The sequence below is a fragment of the Trichoplusia ni genome, chromosome 1, assembly GCF_003590095.1.
Source record: "Trichoplusia ni isolate ovarian cell line Hi5 chromosome 1, tn1, whole genome shotgun sequence".
In the NCBI taxonomy this organism is placed as follows: domain Eukaryota; kingdom Metazoa; phylum Arthropoda; class Insecta; order Lepidoptera; family Noctuidae; genus Trichoplusia; species Trichoplusia ni.
In genome coordinates, this window is record NC_039478.1 from 20,385,338 (window position 1) to 20,407,751 (window position 22,414).

The 22,414-nt window shown below is 34.6% G+C and overlaps 1 protein-coding gene across 1 annotated transcript; it reads right to left on the reverse strand.

Annotated features, from left to right (window-relative positions):
- Positions 1-14,365: 14,365 nt before the first annotated feature.
- On the reverse strand, positions 14,366-20,134 carry LOC113498731. The gene is made up of 3 exons (XM_026878869.1): positions 18,990-20,134; positions 16,386-16,498; positions 14,366-14,615 (listed from the first exon to the last, which is right to left on the reverse strand). The coding sequence occupies exons 1-3, from the start codon at positions 19,282-19,284 to the stop codon at positions 14,430-14,432; spliced, it is 594 nt and encodes a 197-aa protein (XP_026734670.1). The 5' UTR covers positions 19,285-20,134; the 3' UTR covers positions 14,366-14,429.
- Positions 20,135-22,414: the final 2,280 nt, after the last annotated feature.

A 22,414-nucleotide genomic window follows, 5' to 3' on the forward strand; every position in this document is an offset into this window, starting at 1 on the left:
ATGAACTGAGTTTGGAGTTTCTGTTCTTATTTAACGTGAAATAGCTTTATTTTTAGTCAAATAAGTGGTTATTTGAAATCGATTGCATATTTTCCTTGTTAAAAATATTATTCATATTTATATATCACTGCAGTCAACCTACCATGTGTCATTGCTCACATATGATTCCAAAACCCTCTATTTCTAACACTTCAGCATAACAGCTGTCCTATCCAACAAACAGTTTCCCACTGATTGACTTAAATAAATACAGCTTACCATCGTCAGCGTAAGTACCCTTAATGGCTACACCTCTCATTTGCGCACATTAAATGTGACGAGCGCCCGCCCGCAACATGAAGGCTCTCAGTGAGAGTGGGTGAAAGCATATAATATACGCAGGTTAAATAATACCGGATCGGATCCGTTCAGGTACGTACCAACTCCTCAAAGTAAGACTTGCGGTTGTGGAAAAGGGATGGAGTTATACGATGTTTAGAGTCCCATCTCGCTTGACATAATAATTATGTCAATATTATTAATTTAAACTAATATTATTGCAACTGTAGAAAAGAGTTGCATCTCAACATTGTGTATTGTACTGTGTCGCTTCTACTCGCGAGACTTTAAGAAAATTATTGTAGTCTGATTCTGAATCATTTAAATTAAACGTCTGCATTCATACAGTGCGAAACATTTACCCATGTTTGCTGACTAAATTCTTTACAAACGTGAGTTTTGCCAATATTCTTACAATAGAATAAGTGTAATTAATTACCATTTGTCAAAGGACACAATATGAGATACGAGGTTCACGACTTAAGGAGCTTTCTGAAGCTAAGTGGGATCTTCTGATGTTTGAAAATGATCATCCATAGATGAAATTACTGTGACTAGTTTGCGAGCTTAACCTTTGTAACTGCACAATCAAAATTGAGATATTTCCTCCAACACACTGGCCAAAAATAGCATGTTCAAGATGAACTCTAACGATTCTCGATTACGTGACATTACGGCCTTAGAAAGTTTTTTTTTAAGCGAATTCACACGAAACATGTTGAAATTTTATCGCTATTGTGAAGCGGAGATGAAATTTTTTGATATTGTTCGAATTCGTCGTGGAAACGAATTATTATGGTTGTTAGGAGGCACGCTCTTTTGTTTTCGTTTAATACCTACGTTTGCTGATAGATTAATAGTGCGAAAGTTTTTTTAACCTTGAGTGTAACGAAAACTGAGGAGATGGTATTTTTTGCAGTAGTTTCCTCAATGTTTTTTTTTTATTAGATTTTTTTATTACACCCAGAGCAAACATTCGTAGATCACATAAATATATGCCCTACAACCATGGAACCTACGACATGTCGCGTTCAGCATGATGACTATACCACTCAGCTATCCATGCAGACTTATTAGAAACTAGCTGTTGCCCGCGACTGCGTCCGCGTGGTTAGAAGATATAAGTTATGATTTATAGCTGCTCTGTTTTTTCCACTTTTTCCATTGTATCTTCGCTCCTATTAGTCGCAGCGTAATGGTACATAGCCTAAAGCGTTAATGGATGAATGGCCTATTCAACACAACAATTTGGACCAGTAGTTACTGAGATTAGCGCGTTCAAAAAAATCAAACTCTTCAGCTTTATATATTAGTATAGATTGTAATGCTTACATACAGCAGGGTGAGTTAAAGTCGTGGAACGCAAAGACTCCGACGCTTTGTTTTGGCCCTGCAGAAGTGGAATCCAGTTCTGAAATATTGATTTCATTCCTATAAAATCCACAAAGGACTCCACACGATAGACTACTGCACCAAATAAACAAACCCACGACATTGAACTTCATTACGTAGTACCCAAAAACTCATAACTTGTGAGGTGCGAGTAACTTACCATGTGTAAACAAATATTAGTTCCGCATAACACCTGCGGCCCTACGGTGTGCCAAGCTGTGCTAATCAGGCCTTCATAGTCATGCCCTTGTGGTTTTATAACGCACTGAGAAAGTATGGTAATGAAGATGTAAAATATGTAGTCAGTACTTTGTATTGCGTACTTAGTGTCATATTTTAAACAAGAAATGTTGCTTGTGTTACAGTGAATCGTAGCTTGTTGTGGAATGCGAGATGCAGCTAACCAGCAAAATAGTGGGTCGTTTTGCTTCATAAAAGCTTATCTAATATGCATTCAACTTTATTTAGCCTTGGGAATTATTTTATTTGGAGGTTTTTTTTTTAGGGAATCAGAAATCATCTCGTTCTTTTCCGTAAAACGATCTATATTTTTTACTGATGGACTAAATTTACGAGTTTACCGCAACAATAAGTTCCAAGACTTCTATAGTAAAACTAATTCAGCAACATGTTTTTATCGTCAGTTTATTCTTTGTCAAAGGCGTCATAGTATTCAGCTAAAGGAAAAAAGAAACGTTGATGATGCTAAATTCCGAACTGCGTTATTTAACAAACAAAAAGTTAAATAACTCTGTAAATCAAGTTCAAACCAACAATAGGCCTAGAAAACTTCTACAGAAAACAAATGCGCATCTATCCAATTATTTCTATTGCCATTATTTATGTATCATTGAAAGTCATACAGATCTATTGTTGTGTCATGTTTTTGCTTGTCACAGCAAATCTTTAGCAATTAATTGGCAGTTTTTGAGTAGTTTGCTTGAAAGGGAAACGGTAAAAGTGTTTACGAAAGTATTGAAATAGATGATTGGAAAAGATGGTTATGACTGGCTCATGTTGAATCGTTCTAGTAATGTAATTTGATAATTATTTAAGCCCTTGATGCGTTTATTGCAGGTAGGCATATATAAAATATAACACCAACGTATATTTGTCGTATTGCTGGGCACAGGCTATTAGGGAGTTTTGAGCATTTGACCACCATGCCATGGGCTGCTGGTTGAAGATTTCAGATCCTAATGAAAGCAAAAACAGAACAGATTTCACGACATTTTCCTTTACTCTTTGTCATTCATGTCTTAGAATAATTAAAATTTGATTTAATATTGTATGAACTTATTTATTAAAAATACATTTCATATCGAAATGGTTTTTTTTTATTATAAATTACGAAATAATAGTCAAAAGCATATTTAACATTATCTCATACGACATTTTCAACCCAGGGAAGACGATATTGTGACCTGTTTCTTATACATTTAGTATATTAATGCAGGAGACCATTTTTTTATTGGACTCTACTTGAAAATAATTCAAAAACAGTGAAACCTTTTTGAACAGCTACTTATTAAGTGGCCGGAAAGTGCAAAGGATAGAGAGGTTGGGAAGGAGAAAGGGGGAGAACTTTGCCCAGCAGTGGGATCGAAAACAGCCATATATGAAAAAAAGATCATCCATGCTTTTCTCAAAATAATTGATTGCTTTAATAAACGCCTTATTTCCGTGAAACAAAAGGTCTCAGATTAAAACCATCATAATTACTATGTCTAGACAAAGTTAACATCTATAACTGTTTCTTTGTCTGAGGTTAGGCGTATCTCACGACCCGCCGATCCGTTACTCAGATTACATAGAGAAGCTACTGTACACCTTAATTTGTTTAACATTGGAAGGGTCAACACTTTCGATGTCATTTCAGTAGTCAAACACAGCACGTGTTTGACTACTGGGGTTTGCTGGGAATTTGCTTGCGTTGGTACCGATTATAGGAGGAAGACGTTATGGATTCAATGTTGTTTTGGGATTTTAGGTAAATGGTATCACGAATTGATAATTGAATGAAACTAAGAATACAAAAATATTTTTTTGCCGTATTTCGCATGCTTGGATTTGTATGCACGAGATGCAAGTTCGATTCCAATGTAGAAGATGTACTAATGTGACTTTTTCAAAGTCATAAGTACACGAAACTACTGACTATCGGTGAAGAAAAACATAGATTAGATTAGAATAGAATATTCTTTATTGTACACCATGGTGAGGAAACCTGAATCACTAAATATTGGAATCTGAAATCACCAACCCGCAGTAAGCTAGCGTGGTAATGAATGCTCAAACCTTCCCTATTTCAGCAGTGAGACCTATACAGGCTGGTTCTGTTCGGCTGTATCTTATAGACAGTGATAAATAGAATATGTATTTTCTTACGTACGATTATATTGTATGTGTTTTTGTTGATAGTATTCCGAATAACACTTGACCAGCTTTTTATTAAAGAATCTCCTTCTCTACTCGTAGCAAATTATTCATATTTACCTCTTATAATGCTATGGTATATAATTTACCACCGCGGGAATAATCTACAATCTATTCTTCGTCCCACAATGTGTAGGTGACCTAACCTTGTTAGATCGGATAAAAAGTAAACAATAGACGCATCGTTATATTTAATTTGGATGAGAAACTTCAGTTTTTCTTGAAATCTGAATCAATACAATGTTTGTGGAACTTTTTGTTTTACATCTTCTGATGACTCGTGGCTATGTAAGTCAAGTCGCGCTCGCTGCGGTATGTCTGTAGATGGATGATCATTTTGTAAATATTTTAAGCAGAAGTTTTGAAACGCCGTTACGTTTATGTAGAAACTAATATTTTCTAAGCACTAGTGAGAAAACTATAAATACCAGGCATTTTCAGTTAGTTATTTTAATTAAATACAAAAAACCGAAAACTCAGACAGGACTTGAATTAAATCCCGACTTTACGCGCCATTCGCTTTACCACATAAGCCATTTGGGTTAGGTAGGTAAGTTAGGTAGCCCAAGAATTTGAATTAGTTCATTGCAGCGCATTTATTAAAATATTTAATAACGATATTTATTGCTTGCTTCCAATTTCGTTCGCCTCGTAATACTACGTAATACCAATTTTCAAAAATTCAAATTTCAATTTAAAAAAAAAAACCGAACTTAAAACCCAATTTTGTCCTCAAACAGATTCGGACCTTTTTACTATTCATTAAACTTGACCTCATCGCTAACCACTGAAGAATTTGTATATTTACCCACGAAGTGTAAAAACTGTGTCACATACTACACTTAATAGTTTCGTCACGACTTTTGTCTTCACTTGCACTCATTTCACTTTATCTTTGAATTCGGCTTTTGTTTTATTTTTATGTATGTTACGTGTTAACGCTGTATACAGTCGATAATGATGGAATAGGGATAAGTAAATTGGGTGGCTTTTTGTATTATTGGATGAGAGCTTGGTAGCATGGGATAAGAATGTTCATGTCTTGTTGCATATTTTGAATAGTATTTGCTTCTTCGTTTTTTTTTCGTGATTAGTGTAATTTTTCATTTCATGTCCAGCTTAAAATAGCCAGGCAGGCTTTTTTATATCCCTAAAATTGATGGGAGAGTCTGGGGGCAATATGGGTCGATAACATAGTAAAGATCTCGGGTCGAGTCTGGATGGGAAATGGGGAGGCCTATGCCCAGCAGTGGGAGGACAAGGCTGTGGATGATGATGATGAAAAGTGAAAGCCCTTTTTTACAAGTGGCAACGTATATACGATATGGGACGATATGGGATTATAAGGTAGTCGCTTGGAGTTTAGCGCGACCCATCTTTTTCCAAACCTCGAGTACCGTGCTTAACCTCAGGATATTTTGATACAAATAAATAAATATTAACCTCTATTTACTTTATTTTGAAAGTTTTAACACTTTATACACTTGACAAGTTAAACACATCGACGCGTGCGGTTTGTGTGTTTCTAGGTAAATTGTACGCACTTTCCATGTAAATTACTGCATTAAAACATTTTATGTGAAACAGTGATCATGGTCTATTTTATATGGTTTAGCTCGTTATGTTCCCACCAGTGGGCTAACGCTTCTTTAGGGAGAAGAGAGCTAAGGGAATGTTACTGTGTTAATATACTAGTTGATAAGAACAAGAAAATGTTGCATGCCATCAGGCAGAATGTATAAGGCTTCTTATCAAATGCAACACCTCAATGTATCTCCTGCACTCTATGCAAATAAATAAATCTATTCTATTCTATTCCATTTGGTAGTGAATGCGGTTCTGTTCAGATATGTAATAATATATTTCATCAGTTCACCACTAGGTTCGTTAATATTTGGGTGCGATTTTCGCAAGGGAATAATATTTTTGAACCTAAGTATTGACTCTTTAAATTGATCTTGTATGTGATTTGAATGAAATCCCCAAACATGATGAGGGCATCATCAAAAACATTATAAAAAATTACATAAAAATCTAAAGTCTTAAATCATAATAAACAAAGCATAATTTTATTACAGTTAATAAAGAGTTGTTAACCATAGAGTTTCTATCATTATCATAGATACGATCATAAACAATTTAATTCCGGAAGCAGTCGCGTCGGCACCAAATAATTACGGCTTACCATAGATGAAAGAGTTGGCTTTTACTAGAGTTCCGGTTACATAATTTTAATTAATCAATTAAACAGTGATTATTAGTCATTTTAGGATCTAAATTAAAATAAAACCTTTTTACTTTTTTAACCATTCGAGAAGATTATGGTGGTACACAGATTAGGCGAGGCTTGATACGGTCGATCTGTGTATAGGTGGCCAGCTATGTAATAACTAAGCCTCCGTGTTTCTTAAGGCACGTAAAATGTTTGGTCCCGGCTGTTGTTTATACATCATTGACACTCGTTACGGGTAGTCGTCAAAAGCTAAAAAGTCTGGGCAAACAGACTTACTAAGAGGTTACGTGTCTTGACCACGCAACTGAGTTGTGAAGGGTTAGATATGCTGTCGCTCTTTGTAAATTACTGGCACTGCATCCTATTAGACTAGAACCCGATCCCAATCTCACTGGGAAAGGCTAGAGTGATGATGAGAAAATTTTTTGAACAAACATTTGTAAATAAATCACAAAAATCCTCTCGCATGCGAGGATCGAACTCGAAGCACAGTCGATTCCGGGCAAGATGGCCTACCGCTCGTCTATCCAAGCAGTTCTCATCAATTCGAAATAAGCCTTTATTACTCTTAATGCGTTCACATTACTTCTGAATTCCGTATCATTACATCTGCGAAACTAGCCTACAATCAGGCGTCGCTAAAGGCTAGAAACGACCACATTCCTACCGTGTTTACTGGCTCAGTAAGTAAATGCTGACATGGCGGCTATATAGAGCTAGGTTTCTAATATAAGAAGGCCAATGTTACTACCGGCTGAGTACTGCCGTGTGCAAAGGTGTTATGAAGCTTTTGTTCATTATTGACTTTATAGATTGGTGACATAAAATCTTAAAACGATTAAGATTTGCTGCATTCGGATATTTACTTTTTAATTGATTAGTTTTGTTGGTGATATGGAAATGAAACACTCATTTCCTTTCACAGAAACTTAAAGTATATTCGTAGTCCTTCTAATACGAATACGTTTTCAACTAATTTAATGTCTTCTTCATTCAAAAAATACGCTCATTTGTACCTAACCTATCAAAACCAATATACAAGTCCACAAAAATCCAAGGATTTTTAACTAAACATCTAATAATCCAACATACAATCACAATAATTCTTGTAAACTAGAAATTTAAAAAACCATTACCAAGCAGTGAAATTTAAGGCAGACTTTAAAAACATGAAGCATGAACATATTCTCTCGACTGTACCAAACAGACTTGATCGTTCGTCCGTCTAAGAACGCTTCTCACATAATTATTCCTTCCTCTGCTTACCGCAGGATGTCCGGCTCTCGCGAAAACTTTGTTCACCTTATAAGTTTAATATCAAACCAGGCTCGTGAGGAAATCATCGATACTTAGAAGATAGTGATTAGCAGTTTCCTGGTTACAATGTATGTAACACTTTACTTATATTTTTCTTAACCACTCCCAAGCTAAGGAATTTAAATTCTTAGGACTTTAAGGTTTTATAAAAAAAATTGAACACCTGCACAAAGAACAAGCATTCGTTCATCACACAAATAAAGAACTTTCATAAAATAATCCAGAATTTTGTCTCGTTTAATGTCCAAATCTTAATAAAACGTCTGTTTCCTCACAAAAATCCTTTATTCGAACCGTTTTCTAGTTACTTAATAATCCATGATAGAACCTAATTCGCGTATTGTGTTAAATATAAAATGACGGAACTGTTGACTCACGCCTATTTATATAGCCCGACTACTCTAGTACCCGACTAGACTAGGACCCAGGAGTCCTCGGTGACGGGACTCGTCAGCTCCTTATTAAAGACTCCATAAAACTAGTCGGGCAATACCAATAAATACACATTAAAGCTTTGCATCGTTTAATAAAATTAGTCATTCATACGAAAGCTACTAAAAAAATATTGTGAAGAATAGTTCCTATCACAAAATATTATTTTACTGTTAGTTACAAGGCAACTTTTCTAATACGTATTTAGATGATAAACAGTTTTTGTCTCATCACACCGTAGCTGTCACCTTGTGACATAGTTAAACATGTAGCAGTACCGTGGTGTACCTACTTCCCGTTTTTTGTAGTGTTGGCGGGAAAATATATCGATAGTTATAAACGTCTGGCTTTTCTGTAGTGTTGTTTATTCCAATTAGGTTTTATTGATAAATTCTCTGTCTAATAAACTCACTCTTTTAATTCTGATGGTTATCAAAAATATATCCCTGCTCGAGTGGAAAATTTTGTCTCAAAAAAAAAAACTTTCTCAGTTCGGAAAAAAATCTAGATTGTTTGCATTATTAATTTTATTTTTTGGTTCCCTTCATTGGGGCACAAATTACTAAAATACGGAAATTCAAAAACTTTTACCCCTTGTATTGATAATCTTAAGAATACTCGGCTTTATTAATAACTTTCGTGCGAGTGATTTGACTTCCGACTCCGTTTAGACCCGAAGCTAGTTGGGCAATCCCGATAAATATGCGTGAATAAACTGATATTAAGTAACTAATTATACTCAAGTTACTAATACTGTAACAAAAACACTTCCGAAATAAACAATGAATTACAAAGTATCGATCTATCGATAGTTGCCCATCTCTATGCGTCAGTAACCTGCTTCACGCGTGTATGTGGGATGAATGTACAACGTCACTTTTGATATCAAGTGCGCACGCGCAGCTCACTAGCACCTCATGACCATGAATGGTGAAGTATAACACTATGTTTATGACTTTACTTAGTTTGTAGGGTTTTTATTGAACGATGCGTGAATTAAGAATAATTGATTGAAGGATTTCCTATTACATGCATAATTACTGTTAATTACTGAACTACTAAATAATAAACATGAACTAAGTGTAAATGTCTCGATGTTGGGCATAGGACTCGTTCCAGTCATAGAAAAAATAAGAGAAGGAAAGTCAAAGTCAAACTAATATTACTGATGTAAAGCTTGTTTGACGACCTCCGTGGTCGAGTGGCGCACGCACCGGTTTCAAGGTGTCGCTAGCTCTGAGGTCCCGGGTTAGATCCCCGGTCGAGTCTATGTAAAAATTCACATTTCTACATTGTCTCGGGTCTGGGTGTTTGTGGTACCTTCGTTGTATCTGAATTCCATAACACAAGTGCTTTAGCAACTTACTTTGGATTCAGAACAATGTATGTGATGTTGTCCGCATTTATTTATTATTTATTATTTTTATTTTGTATGTCAGTCTGTTACGCATAAATTATGTATTAAACTAGTCGGAGTCATACGTGAGACTGAAGTACTAACAAAACGGCTGGAAGATAATTGTATTTTCTCTTTTCCATCTTTAGATATTTAATTCTACTGTGGGTATTAGTGTATGTTACTCGACTCCCCTTAAAAGGCTAGTCCGATTTGAATGTTTTTCTTTGCTTCGAGGTGGCGCTCTTGTATGGTTTAGTATCACTAATCAGCCCGTTATAGAAAAGTTCGCTAGATCAGCTAGTTTAAATAAACGAAACGATTCATCATACAGTATTTTTTGTTCAGTGATAATTCAACAAGATCGTGTTGAAAAAATAATTGGCCCTAATTCGAGCGAAAGTAAGTAACATAGATTTGAATAGAATATTTTTAACAGTATCGGCTTCGATAATTACTGGCGGATTAGTCGAATATACAACTTTCGTGCAGTGAAGAGTTCACAAAAAAAAAGTTGAAGTAAAGAGGTCAAACGTTCCTATTGATGTAAACGAGGCTCTTGACATGGTCTTGTCAAAGTTTTTCTTGTTAATTAAGTATCAAACCTGCCCTTTCAAATTAGGCTTAAATATAATGAACCGATTTAACAGATTTAACATTAATGAAAAAAGGCTTCAAATCAAAATGGTCCTACGCAAACATAAAACTGGATTAAAAAATATCCTATCTAGGTTTTAAACTATATGTATAACAAAATTCGTCGTAATCGGTTTCGTAGTTTTTGCGTGAAATCGCATCCATACACATAAAGTTTTGGGTTTTTAATATTAGGAGGATCCAGACATTTTTAGACGTTATAGTAATAATAACAGTAAATTTGAAATCCAGCAAGCACTACTAGCGTAGCTTTAGTATACTAGGTATGCGGCCACAATAGATTAAAAAATAATCAGAGAGTAATCGATCTGCCTCGCTAATGGTCTAGTCAAATTTTAAAGTCCATAAAAAAAAGAAAGGCAGAAAATCTGAACCGATTAAGTTTAAACGAGGTATTTAAATACAGACGATGCACGAAATTACATTAAATAAAAACAGTTATAAAAGCGACATCTATGGTACAATCGAAGGCACTACTGGAAAGTGAGTGAAAGTAAATTCAGATACCAAACAATTTAGTTACAATAAACATGGCAAGATGGCTAACCAGTAAGCTTTAAAGAGTTTGATCATGACTTTTGCACAAGAGTTGGGAATAACGCCATCTATGTTGGATCTCGTGAAACTTTTGAAGCAGAAGCACAGACCACAGTCCGGAGAAAGTTAAAAAGTTATACTACATCTGATGATAAAATAATGCGTTTTCTTTCTACTAGGTAGCAGTGGTTTTGTTTTTGTGGTTAATGGTAAAACAAATAGATAAACAATAGAAATAGGCCACAACTTAGATGTGTAAAAGGCAAATATAAATGTCTCTCCTCTTGAACCATTTTTATGCATTGTTTTCTCACAAATAACAAAACTTTAAAAGAAAATATCTAAATTACTCTGGATTTTACGTATGAATTATCCAGAATACTGCCCAAAACCCTTTCATTTTGCATACCCAACTTACACCTGACTAGGTTTTTTGCTTTCTACTTAACATTACATTTATGAAATTTGTAATACCGCCATTTTCATCCCCAGTTTACTTTAAATATTTTCGACATCGAAAATCACAAGGAACTTCCGTCATCCCTAATTTACCCGAACCGGACCCGGATTGATCCAAAAAGGGCCGCAATCATATTGAGATTATAAAAATCGCTCCTTCATCCGTTAAAAATGAATTCATTGAATCGTTCATTATTCGGACTAAGACCCTCTGTACATGAGGTAGCACAAGTCTCAATAACCGACCATTCTCCCAGAGGATACCAGAGTAGAAACTTATTGGAAAGACCATTTAAATAATGTACCTTTCGTGAAGATGATTCGTGTCAACTCATGATTAAAGACTTTGGTCTGAAACTAGTCGGGCAATCCCGATGAATACGCGTGAGAAAACTCTTGCATCACTACTATATTAATATTATGAAACTAAAGACTTTTTTTGTTTGTTTAAACGGCCTAGTCTCAGGGGTTACTGGTCCGATTTGAACATTATTTCAATGTTAGATAGCTCATTCATTGAGGAAGGCTTTGCGAGTATACCGTTGAGCTGTGGTTAATAAGAGCAGAGCAGTAACAAAATATGTTAAAAAATCCGGGAAAAAAATGCGCTGTAAAACTATTAATTCTGTTTTAAAAGTTTCTTACTCATATCTTCAGATATACACAGCTACTAGTAATAATCGTCGTGATTGTAATGGTATACAAATTATTTGCGCTTTTTCAGACCAAAGACGTCGGGTATGGAGGACTTATCATATGATCCCTTGAGTACGAAAAAGCTTAAAGAACATATCGATATTTCAGAGTACGAAACAGCTTAAGCTTTTAAGAACATATCGATCTTTCAACGATAAGAATGTACTTAATTATGAGCTTAAAGATTTGAACAGTACTTTTTAGGGTTTCATACTTTTAAGGCAAACACGGAACACTGTAACTAAAGGCTCTCCGTCCGTCCGTCCGTCTATAACCAGGTGGTTCTCGTGACACCGTCAAGATGTATTTTTGAATGAAACAGTTGTTACGGTTATAAATATGATGGGATCAATATGTAAAGTTTTCTCGAGCTGCTGTTATGTTTGCTTTATTCTGCTTTAATGTTTTGTTTGATCTTTTTTTTGTAATTATATAAGTGCATTAAAATTAATAGGTCTGAGTTTCTGAATAATAACATCACGTTTAGTTTTATGACTTCATTTTATTTGTTTTAATATTATAAACGTAAAAGTTTCTTAGGATGGATGTTTGTTACTCTTTCACGAAAAAATCACTAGACATTATTTGGATGAAATTTTTCACATATAGTTTATAGCCTGCAATAACGCAAAGCATAGTTCTTATACCAATTTTATGTTCCCGTGAAATCAATTTGTAGAAAGCGGAGTAACAATTGGTGAATCCTATTCTATATTGAAGTAGCTTTCGTCAATATTAAAAGGTAGTTCCACCAGTTCATACCATTTTCACAAATAATATTGTTACGAACAATCCAATTCCTTATTTGTTAATGTTTCTAATTGTCACGACAACTGTCGTTTCTTGATAGTGCAGTTATTACTTGTTTTTCGTAATTTTAAATTCAAGTGAAAGCGATCCAGTAAAGTAAACGTTACTTAAAACAAAGTGAAAGCTATGACCATTCTAGTAGTTGTCGTGTTTTTATTTTATTTGTTTTTTGTCTGTAATTTCGTTTATTGCGTTCTTTATACTTAGGTACTTAGATTTGGTCTGGCCTGTTGGTGCAGTGGTTGGTGACCCTGACTGCTAAGCATGAGGTCTTGAGTTCGATCCTCACACAGGACTTAAGTTTTGTATGAAGAGTATTGGTGCTTTTTTCGAGTTTTGTTTTTTTTTTACATATTTTTTTTATATTAAACAAAGTTTTTCATTTACATAGCACAGGCTTTTCCTATTCGTGAATTAGTTCACCGTTTGTGAATGTAGGTAAAAATATATTACTATAAAAATGCCAATTTTTATTTATTTATTTAATGGTTTATTTAAATACAAAACAGTAGAAAACCAGAACATAAAAGTAAGGATCTATAGGGTTCTGCTTGTATATTGAGTTTTAATCTGGTCTTCAATAATTTTGTCCAAACAATTTTTACTCAAGTCTTTACTGATGTCGAATTTGTCACAAAACGTTTCTAATTTGATGTATTTGATTCTAATATATAACTATATTGCGTGGCGTTGTGTGAAAGTTTTGAAACAATATAACATTATTTTCATATTATTGTCGTAATTGTCATTAATTGTCATTAGCGAGAACGCAAATACATCCACACAAACATGACCATTTGTAATTTTAGTAGGATTTACTGTTTTATCCAGTTTTTATCACGCTATTTGTTGAATTGTATTTAATATTTTATATGCTGGTAAGTACCTAAGCTTGCACTACGCTTCAACAGTTGAACACACAGTTACTGTGATAATGGATAGATAATTATTTTTGCGTATAATTAAATTATTTATTGTTTACTGAAAAGCTGCTTAATGAGAGATGGGAATCTAGATCATAAATTTGATTTTTCTGTGTTCTTATTTTTTTAGTTCTGGATCCTGTTCAGTTATAAAATACAGCTTCATATTTCTCTTTTTTCATTCAATATATTCTGTTAGAATAAAAAACATCAATTCGCCTGTAAGTCCAACAAAGGTTTCCATCAGTAAAGTCCAATTTGCACACAATAGCTGTTCTCCATTGTGGCTGATTCCATTTTTGAGGCTTGACGCTCGTGACGTGAATTTTAAGAAGAATAGGTAGGTGTTTGGGAATGTTTTGGAAGATTTGAATACCTACAGACAGAGGTTATGAAATAGGATTACTTGATAGAGAATCAAGTGTTAAAAACATGTGATTTTTTATAGTTTTATGTTAGTTTCAGCAAATTTCAGAATTCGTAAATTTTATAAAGATTTCACAAACATTGAGGTAAAAGACACCAAGGCTCAGGACAAGTATTCTTGGATCATATCAACGTTTGTCCTACGCGTGGATCGAACACGTGACACTTCGCGCTCAGTAGGTTCGCTCAGGTGAATTCAACCACTTGGTTATCCATATAGTCTATATTTCTTGGCCTGGGACGTAATAATGTCTATGACTAGGATGTTTGTAAGGTAAGATAAAATCCACTTCAGCTCACTAGTACCACAAACACAATCTTAAAACGACAAAATTTAAAAAAGAAAATAATTTAATTAATAAATAATTAATTTACAATAAATAAATTATGTAATAAATTAAGAGCTGGTCTGGTACTCTTTCCATCCTCTGTAAGGCAAGGGGGTCACTTCTCTTCTTCTTCTGTGATGGCCATGGTGTCCTGCGTATATGACCTGATGGTCTTCCCCTCCTTCGTGGGAGGTCAGTTTCTTGACTCCGACGATAGCTGCCAGCATTAAGGCTAATGCTGAAGCGGCTAAAGCCTGGAAAAAGAGATGGATTATGTTTTAAGTAACCTGCCAGGGTTATGGGAAGAGATGGTCTTCCGGTGGATGGATGATTGTTCTTTTTTATGAACATTAAGGACCCTCGCATTAAGGAATGAAACTCTTGAATCATGGGGGTTTCACAAACATTCAAGTTACATGCACAAAGAAACCCAGACTTTTGTAGAAGAAGCATTCGATCACACAAATGCTGGTCCTACGCGGTGATCGAAACCTCAACACGACACGCACAGACTTGGCTTGGTAACCTCAACCACTTGACTATCCGGTGCATTTGTCAAAAACCTTACTTAATTAAAATGCTATTCTTGATACTCAATTCTACCAGCTTACATCGGCTTTCATTGCATTATTACAAGTCTGTAACTGTTAAAAAAAATCAATCAATCACTTAAATACATCGTAAAATGTCGATAATCATATAAAATTATATTTTTACGAGACGTCCATACTTTTGTACTGATTTCATTAACAATGTTGATTTGTTCAATGTAGTGAAAGGAGGAAGCTCAAATGTTTGCTTTTGTGTAGATGTTGACATTACTGATTACTTCAATCGACTGTAAAATGAGATCCTTTTCGACTGGGATTTTTATAAATTTGACTTTAAAATTGATATTGAATTTTCTCATAAATAGAGAATTTGAGAAAAAATGTTACAGAGAGAATGAATTCTCATTTCTCATAACTATTAACTCAAATACTTGCAGTGTTTTTTTAGTACTTGTATGCAGGTTCTTACAAACACACTCTTGAAACAATATATTAAAGGATTCCTCTTACGAAAAAGTACCGGAAAAAAAATCTTTCGGATCTCAATTGCCATTTGTTCGAATACAAGTTTAACTGTCGTTACGAGAACTCGGGAGTCAGAAGGTCTAATAACCAGTCTAGGTCGAGGAATAAAACTAACTGGGTTGAAGAGATCAGTCGTTGTTTGTAAAAACACTGCAACTTTGCCTATTATTACAATATTCGAGAAAAGAGTAGGCAATAACGGCATCATATAATTAAAAAAAAGTCTTTAAATAAATTTCTAATCATCCAAAAAAAGACAGGCATGGAAATGTCGTGTAAGAAAATAACAAAACAAAATGCGACTATGATTTTAATTGGGAAAAGTGTGTAATTATGTTCGACGGATAAGCAGGCCAGTTCGCAAACCGTGACGAAGAAAACTGGCGACTAGCGTGATATTACTGAACGTATCTCAAGATCAATTAGCGCTTTAGGAACTTGTTATAACTAATAGTCCAGTTGAGGAGTTTTAATTAAGTTCTTCTTCTATAAACTTTCTTTTATGCAGCTCGACTTATTTTTGGTTCTCGATTTTTTGACCAGTGTAGAGATTTTTGGGCTTTTAAGTACACATTATCAGGTAAGGTAGAAGTTATTTTTTTCAAAATCTTTGCACATTTTTTTTATATTAAACAATCAGTTATTTAAAATAATGGCTTAAATCATGGCAGATCTAGAAATTACAAATAGTAAAAACGAAACTTATTTCTGGGGTTGTATGACCATCTCTCACTGGGCTGTTTTAGGAACCACCTTTCTAAAACTATTTGCACTAAGCCCTCAAAATCGTGATTCTGACTCTATGTGACGTCTACCCAACTTAGAAATGTATCTACTTAGCTTATAAATGTAGGTTAAAAATCTATCACCGTAAAAATTATTACGGTCTCAAGTTTTACAGTTATTTTGTTCATTCACTTCCCTTATCTGAATTGTATACTATCTTACCTTCATAGTCAGAAGACCCAAACCTCCAATACCAATGGCTCCGAGGGCCTTAGCAAACATCATTCCAATAAGTGCAATTCCTTCACCGCCTTTGCCTTTGCCTCTGCCGGACACTGGAAATAGAGAATTTAATATCAACAACACATCCGAGAGTTAAAATTTATGAAGAAGCTAAAGAGAGAGCAAGAAAAAGATAGGAAGACAAAAGAATAACCTATGGAGTTTTTTGCAAGAGGTATCGTGTTGCCCAGGTAACAGGGTTGAGGAGGTCAGATAGGCAATCGCTCCTAGTAAAAAACTGGTACTTAGCTGAACTCGGTTAGACTGGAGGCCGAACCCAACATAGTTGGGAAAAGGCTAGGCCGATACTATGTAGTTTCTTGGTTTAAGAAAGAGGTTTCAAAACGTAATTGCCATCGTAAAGTTCCTATAAATGATATTTTGTATAGACCTAAAGTCACTAGTCATGTAATTAAACGTTTCTTAAATGCCAGTTTTAGATATATTTTGATTTTGACCTTGAGGTTGCCTTTAATAAATGAAAATTGGTGATGTCACACTGACAAAAGATCTTAAAGTGAGATCAGGTCTGTATTTATATGAATGGTTTCATCATGATATACTTGACTTTAATTTATTTAAGTGCTATTTATGGGCGAAGAAATACATGGACCTTTTTTAGGGGTTTGGTTCTCTAGTCTAAATGAATTTGTTTATGCACACAAATAAAGACAAATAAAAGAGGTTTTATTTCATAAGGGCGTTATAAAAAGATGCATGTATCAGGGTAATTTAATTTCCTTCCACTTGGTTACATTATACTGTATTTTATAAGGAAGTCCTGGTTTAACAACTTGCGATGTTTCCTTATTTTAGTTCTTATGCGTTTAATATGTAAGACTTTACTTTAAGTGATATCAAATAAGATATCTTATCTAGCTAGCAAACAAACATCTTTCTCTGCTATTTTGAAGTAGAATTTATTAATATTTCCACATAAAAATGTACGTGGTCAATATAAAAACCTACATTTCTTTTAGTTAAAGCGATTTATAATTTAAATTATTCGCAAAATCTATCCTGAAATTTTCTTATTTATGGTTTAAAATTTCCAATAAATCTTTCTAATACTTTATCTTGCATTCCTGATTTTCGGTATTTCAATTCCTGCACTTGACTTTTCTCAAGCTATTCGGAATTCTTTTCCATCGGTTTCAGACGTATTTTACCTCTTTTTCATTTTACCAAATTTTACGTTAAAATGTAGTTACAGTGCTTAGAAAAAGTGGTAAGAAAGACAGCTATCGGATTTGAAAGCGATGTTACTCATGCCAAGTTTGCGGTTCCAAAAATGTTGTATACTCTTTATTAATTAATTTCCTAAACAATATTTTGTTCTGGCCATTAATTATAAAAGTACAATGACTTGAGTACCCACCCCGCCTGAGTGCGCGTTGATCGAAAGCGGAAATTGCGTTTCACAGGAAATTGGATCACGGATACTTTGTAGGCATTTTAAGTGACAAGTTGGTGTTTGATGTCTGATAGATTTTGCTGAAAATATTGTTGGGTAATTTCGCGAAGGCCCTTGTTAGAGTCAAGGACATTTTTCGATACGGTTTCATATTTCACACACGAGTTAACTTAGAATGGAGGAATGGTTGTTAGTCGTCCACGATCGTTACGTACTTCTTTTCGAATATACTTATTCATATTTGAATTAATCATTGCAATGATAAATATTTTGTAGTTCTATTAATTTTTTTGTTAGTATCGCTATCAAAAAGTCCTGTTCTTCGAACAGGAAAGAATATTCCTCATTCAGTTCAGTGAACAACTTAAGAATTCGATCAGATTTTTTTTTTCAATATCGGCTTCTAGAACAGGTTTATTAATTAAATATGCACAGGAAATAGTCATGGACCGAGTCTTGAATTCACAATACACAAAAAAAAACTTCCTTATCATTTGGGCCCTAGAATTTTACGTTTTTTTAATGAAATATTTAAAGAAAAATAACTTAACACATTTCGTCCGATGTATCTGCAATCAATCATAGCTAGGCCAAGACCAGGTGCAAGAACTGCAACTTTCAGAATTTTCAAAGGAATAGGAAGACTTTAAAATTTTATCTACTTTATCATTTCGTTCCATTTTTCTTCAAAAATGTGATTTATCGTACGTTTCCAATTCAAAGTGTCAAAAAAAGAGGTCTAAAGATTACAAAACCGTCTTATAAAAACGAAGCTGCATTACCAAAAACTACAATAGATATTTGACTGGAAAGATTATTCTCTGATATTTTTATTTCTGACAAACTGTCATGTTCTAAGAAGGCATGATACTAGCTTACGAGTACTTCGAAGAGACCAGATCAAGTGGGACACAAATAAGTATTTCCCATTCATGTTTTGCAAGCACATATATCTTATTAAATCTTAATGTAATGTTTGAGTAGTATTTGAGATCATACGGCATAACACCCCGAATCAAAATAACTGTACTTTCTCAGTGATTATAACAGTCGCAAAATCACAGACTATTTCACTTTCCCAAAATATTGTTTTCTCTTTTAAATATTTTGTAATATAGTGTCAAACTCACCAGCATTTTCTTTATAACTATTATCGACGACCTTCAATGTATCCGCAACGAACTGCGTCACACGATCCTTCTCGATCAACGTCGGCAGCTTCACGTGTAGCTCGTGACCTTGGAGGAACTTCGCCATCCGGAACAGAGGGGAATTCTCCCCGAAAGACCTGCCTTCATCCTCCAACGAATTAGACACTGGGATCCTTATCAACTTCACTCCCTCAAGCAAGTCTATATCACCGTCCAAAAACGAAGCAAAGGCAACACCACATAGTGCCACAAAAACCGTCACTTCTCGATACATTTTCGGTGATCGCAATTCGCGCAATAAGACAGAAAGGGAGACTCGAATGCTTTTATAGCTTAACTTTAAAAAAATAAGAAGTTGAAACGAACCGATTTCTTTGACGCTATCTCTGGGAGTGGAAAAAAAGTGTGGTGATTCTGCAATCTCTTACAAGAAAGTTCCAGTTTTGTTTGTCTGTTTGTGACTGTAATTATTTTGGGCGGAGAGAATGACGGTTATGAGGTTTCGTTGTGGTATAAAAAAGTTTGGTACGAATGTATTATGTGAGCTGGGCAAATAGAAGTGTTTGAACGTCATTTGAAATGCTTGGAGTTGTTGTAATGATCTGATGTTTGGACTTTGAAATTTCCATCTCTGTTCACACGGAGGATTTACTAAATAATATGATACGCCAAAAGAATCTTTCCCGCTTAGGTAAAGTATAGACCCTAATTTTCTGTCATTTAACTGGTAACCATAATATTTTTTTTTCATCATATGGACAGTCAGCCAATTTATTACCATTTACAACAATTGGAGTATTCTTTCCTTCCTTTTCACCAATGCCCATGACGCCATGACGTCCACCTCTTTGACCTCTTTTAATTATAGTCCCTACAAATCTCAGAAAAAAAGAAATGAGTGAATCCAGGTACATGATATATGTTCTCACAGTTCCACTCTGTTTCTTGGTAAAATTGATGTTATTATATTGTCCCTGACTGTGGCGAATTGTTAAGCATTAGACAACTTTGTAATGACGACTCAATGTGGTATATATTTAATATTTATCTTCACCATAATTAATCTGACAGAGGAATGAAAGCAATTGAATATTTGGCAACAAAGTCAAATTAATTTTAATAGAATAAATATTAGAAGTTGTCGTGATTTGTATTTATGACTATTAAGCATAATTGTTTACCGAGTAGTGTAATTTTCTAAAATTCTTACTAAATCTGGTGTATAGCATTCATTCACTTCCTCATTAATTCCCCTGCCCTTATCCCAATCATTATTTGGGATCGTCGCAACATGTCTTCTTCCGTTCCTTTCTATCTGACGACATCTCACAAGAAACATCTGGTATATAGCATTGTAAACATTCTTGATCTTTCAATCTTGTATGATATATCTGTCTCAGAATATACTCCTAAGACTTTAATACGTAACATTACATTTTAAACAAACTCTACATATATTTGTAGCAGTAAAATTAACAAAGCGTAATATTATCTTGCAAAATTATCAGAATTACTCTTTACACCAAGACATTAGACCCGCTGGCGAATAAAAATGAAAAAGTTTACACCTAATAATAGCGAAGATGTAAAGATGCTGGATGCGGCAACTAAACGTACTTACTTTTTATCTTGCGTACACTAAATAGTGCGCGTGTAACTCCTATAATCAATTCAACGCAATACTCACTGTGTTTTTTACTTCTAATTGAATTAAAAATATGTCAACAAGTAATAATTTGATACGCTAAGATTTTTCTGCTCCTAATAAACATTTTTTATGTTTATGGTGTTTTTATGTTTTCTATTTTTGTTCCCTCTTCCAAAAAAGTACTTGATCTTCTGATGTCATTTTATGTTAAAGCAATACGAGAGCGTACTTCAATCGACTTGTCACATCTAGACGACCTAACCTCCAGGCATTAGATAGTGAAATATCGTAATATTTTCTTTAGCGCTAAATCGTTTTGTTTTGTACGTGGTGAGAGTAACTCCAATAACGAAGGGCCGGAGAAATGCTTTTATATTTTAGTGGAAATCTGTGCAATTATGTAATTGTTCGAATTGTTCATAATATATCTAGAAATAGTTTAGTTTAAGAAAAAAATATGTCATAATTTATATGTACATATATATTATGTAATCGGCCACCTGTCAGATGGACTGACGACCTGGCGAAAGTCGCTGGGTCTCGTTGGATCCAAGTAGCAATGAATCAGTTGCGCTGCAGAACGTATGGAGAGGCCTATGTCCAGCAATGGACAGCTATAGGCTGAGAAGATGATGTTGATGATGTATATGTTTGACGACCTCCGTGGTCGAGTGGCGTACGCACCGGTTTCAAGGTGTCGCTAACTCTGAGGTCCCGGGTTCGATCCCCGGTCGGGTCAATGTAAAAAATCACATTTCTACATTGTCTCGGGTCTGGGTGTTTGTGGTACCTTCGTTGTATCTGAATTCCATAACACAAGTGCTTTAGCAACTTACTTTGGGTTCAGAACAATGTATGTGATGTTGTCCGCATTTTATTTATTATTTATTTATTTATATGTAATAATAATTTGTTGGTTGAATTTTCTATACGGACATTTTGATAACGGTAGCTGAGAGAATCAGCAAGGATTAAATGAAGTCTTTTTTGTTGTTGTTAAAGTTGAAGGTAATTATCCAAATATTGGTCCTGCAAAATGTATGGATTGAACAAAGAGTTCAATTAAAGTACTAACCCTTTCTAATTTGTCGAGATCTATCTATCTTGACTGCTCGTATCCAGCTCCTGCCAGCCATCAGATCATCACTCCATGCAATGGACGCGGTCTCCACTTGAGAATTCGTTTTCCTCAACCTCCAAAAACTACTTTATGTCTATTTGAATATCGTATCGTCAGTCAATCAATGAATTCAGCCTATCGCGATCCATTATTGGACCTGTGTGACTGTTTTATTAAAGTGTAAAAAAGATTAGCCACTTAACAATTCATCTGCTTACGCTAGTTCTAACAACACAGCTGAAAATCTGAAACGTATTGTTCTCTTAGACCAAGAAAGGGTCTTTGTAAATCTTTCTTTTTGCTTTCCTTTGTAATGGATTAATGTAGGATTATTGTGTGGAACTTGTTTTAGTTTTTATTTATGCTTGCGTGTGTACTGATTCTTTAAGGCTAGTACTTTTATAAACTCTTTATTCTTAACGTAAAAGCTATATTTTTTTCTTGGCTGCTTTGTTTTAAGTATTTACATTTATTGTAGTTACTTAATATCTAAACATAGCATTCATTATAGAACAGTAGAGCAGGCTGAATAAGGGAAGCATTGAGCCTTACAATTGCCCCGGGAGACATTCATATCTACGGGAGCAACGTAATGACCCTTATCCGACGTAGGTGCAGGCCTTCGGACGGTGAGTG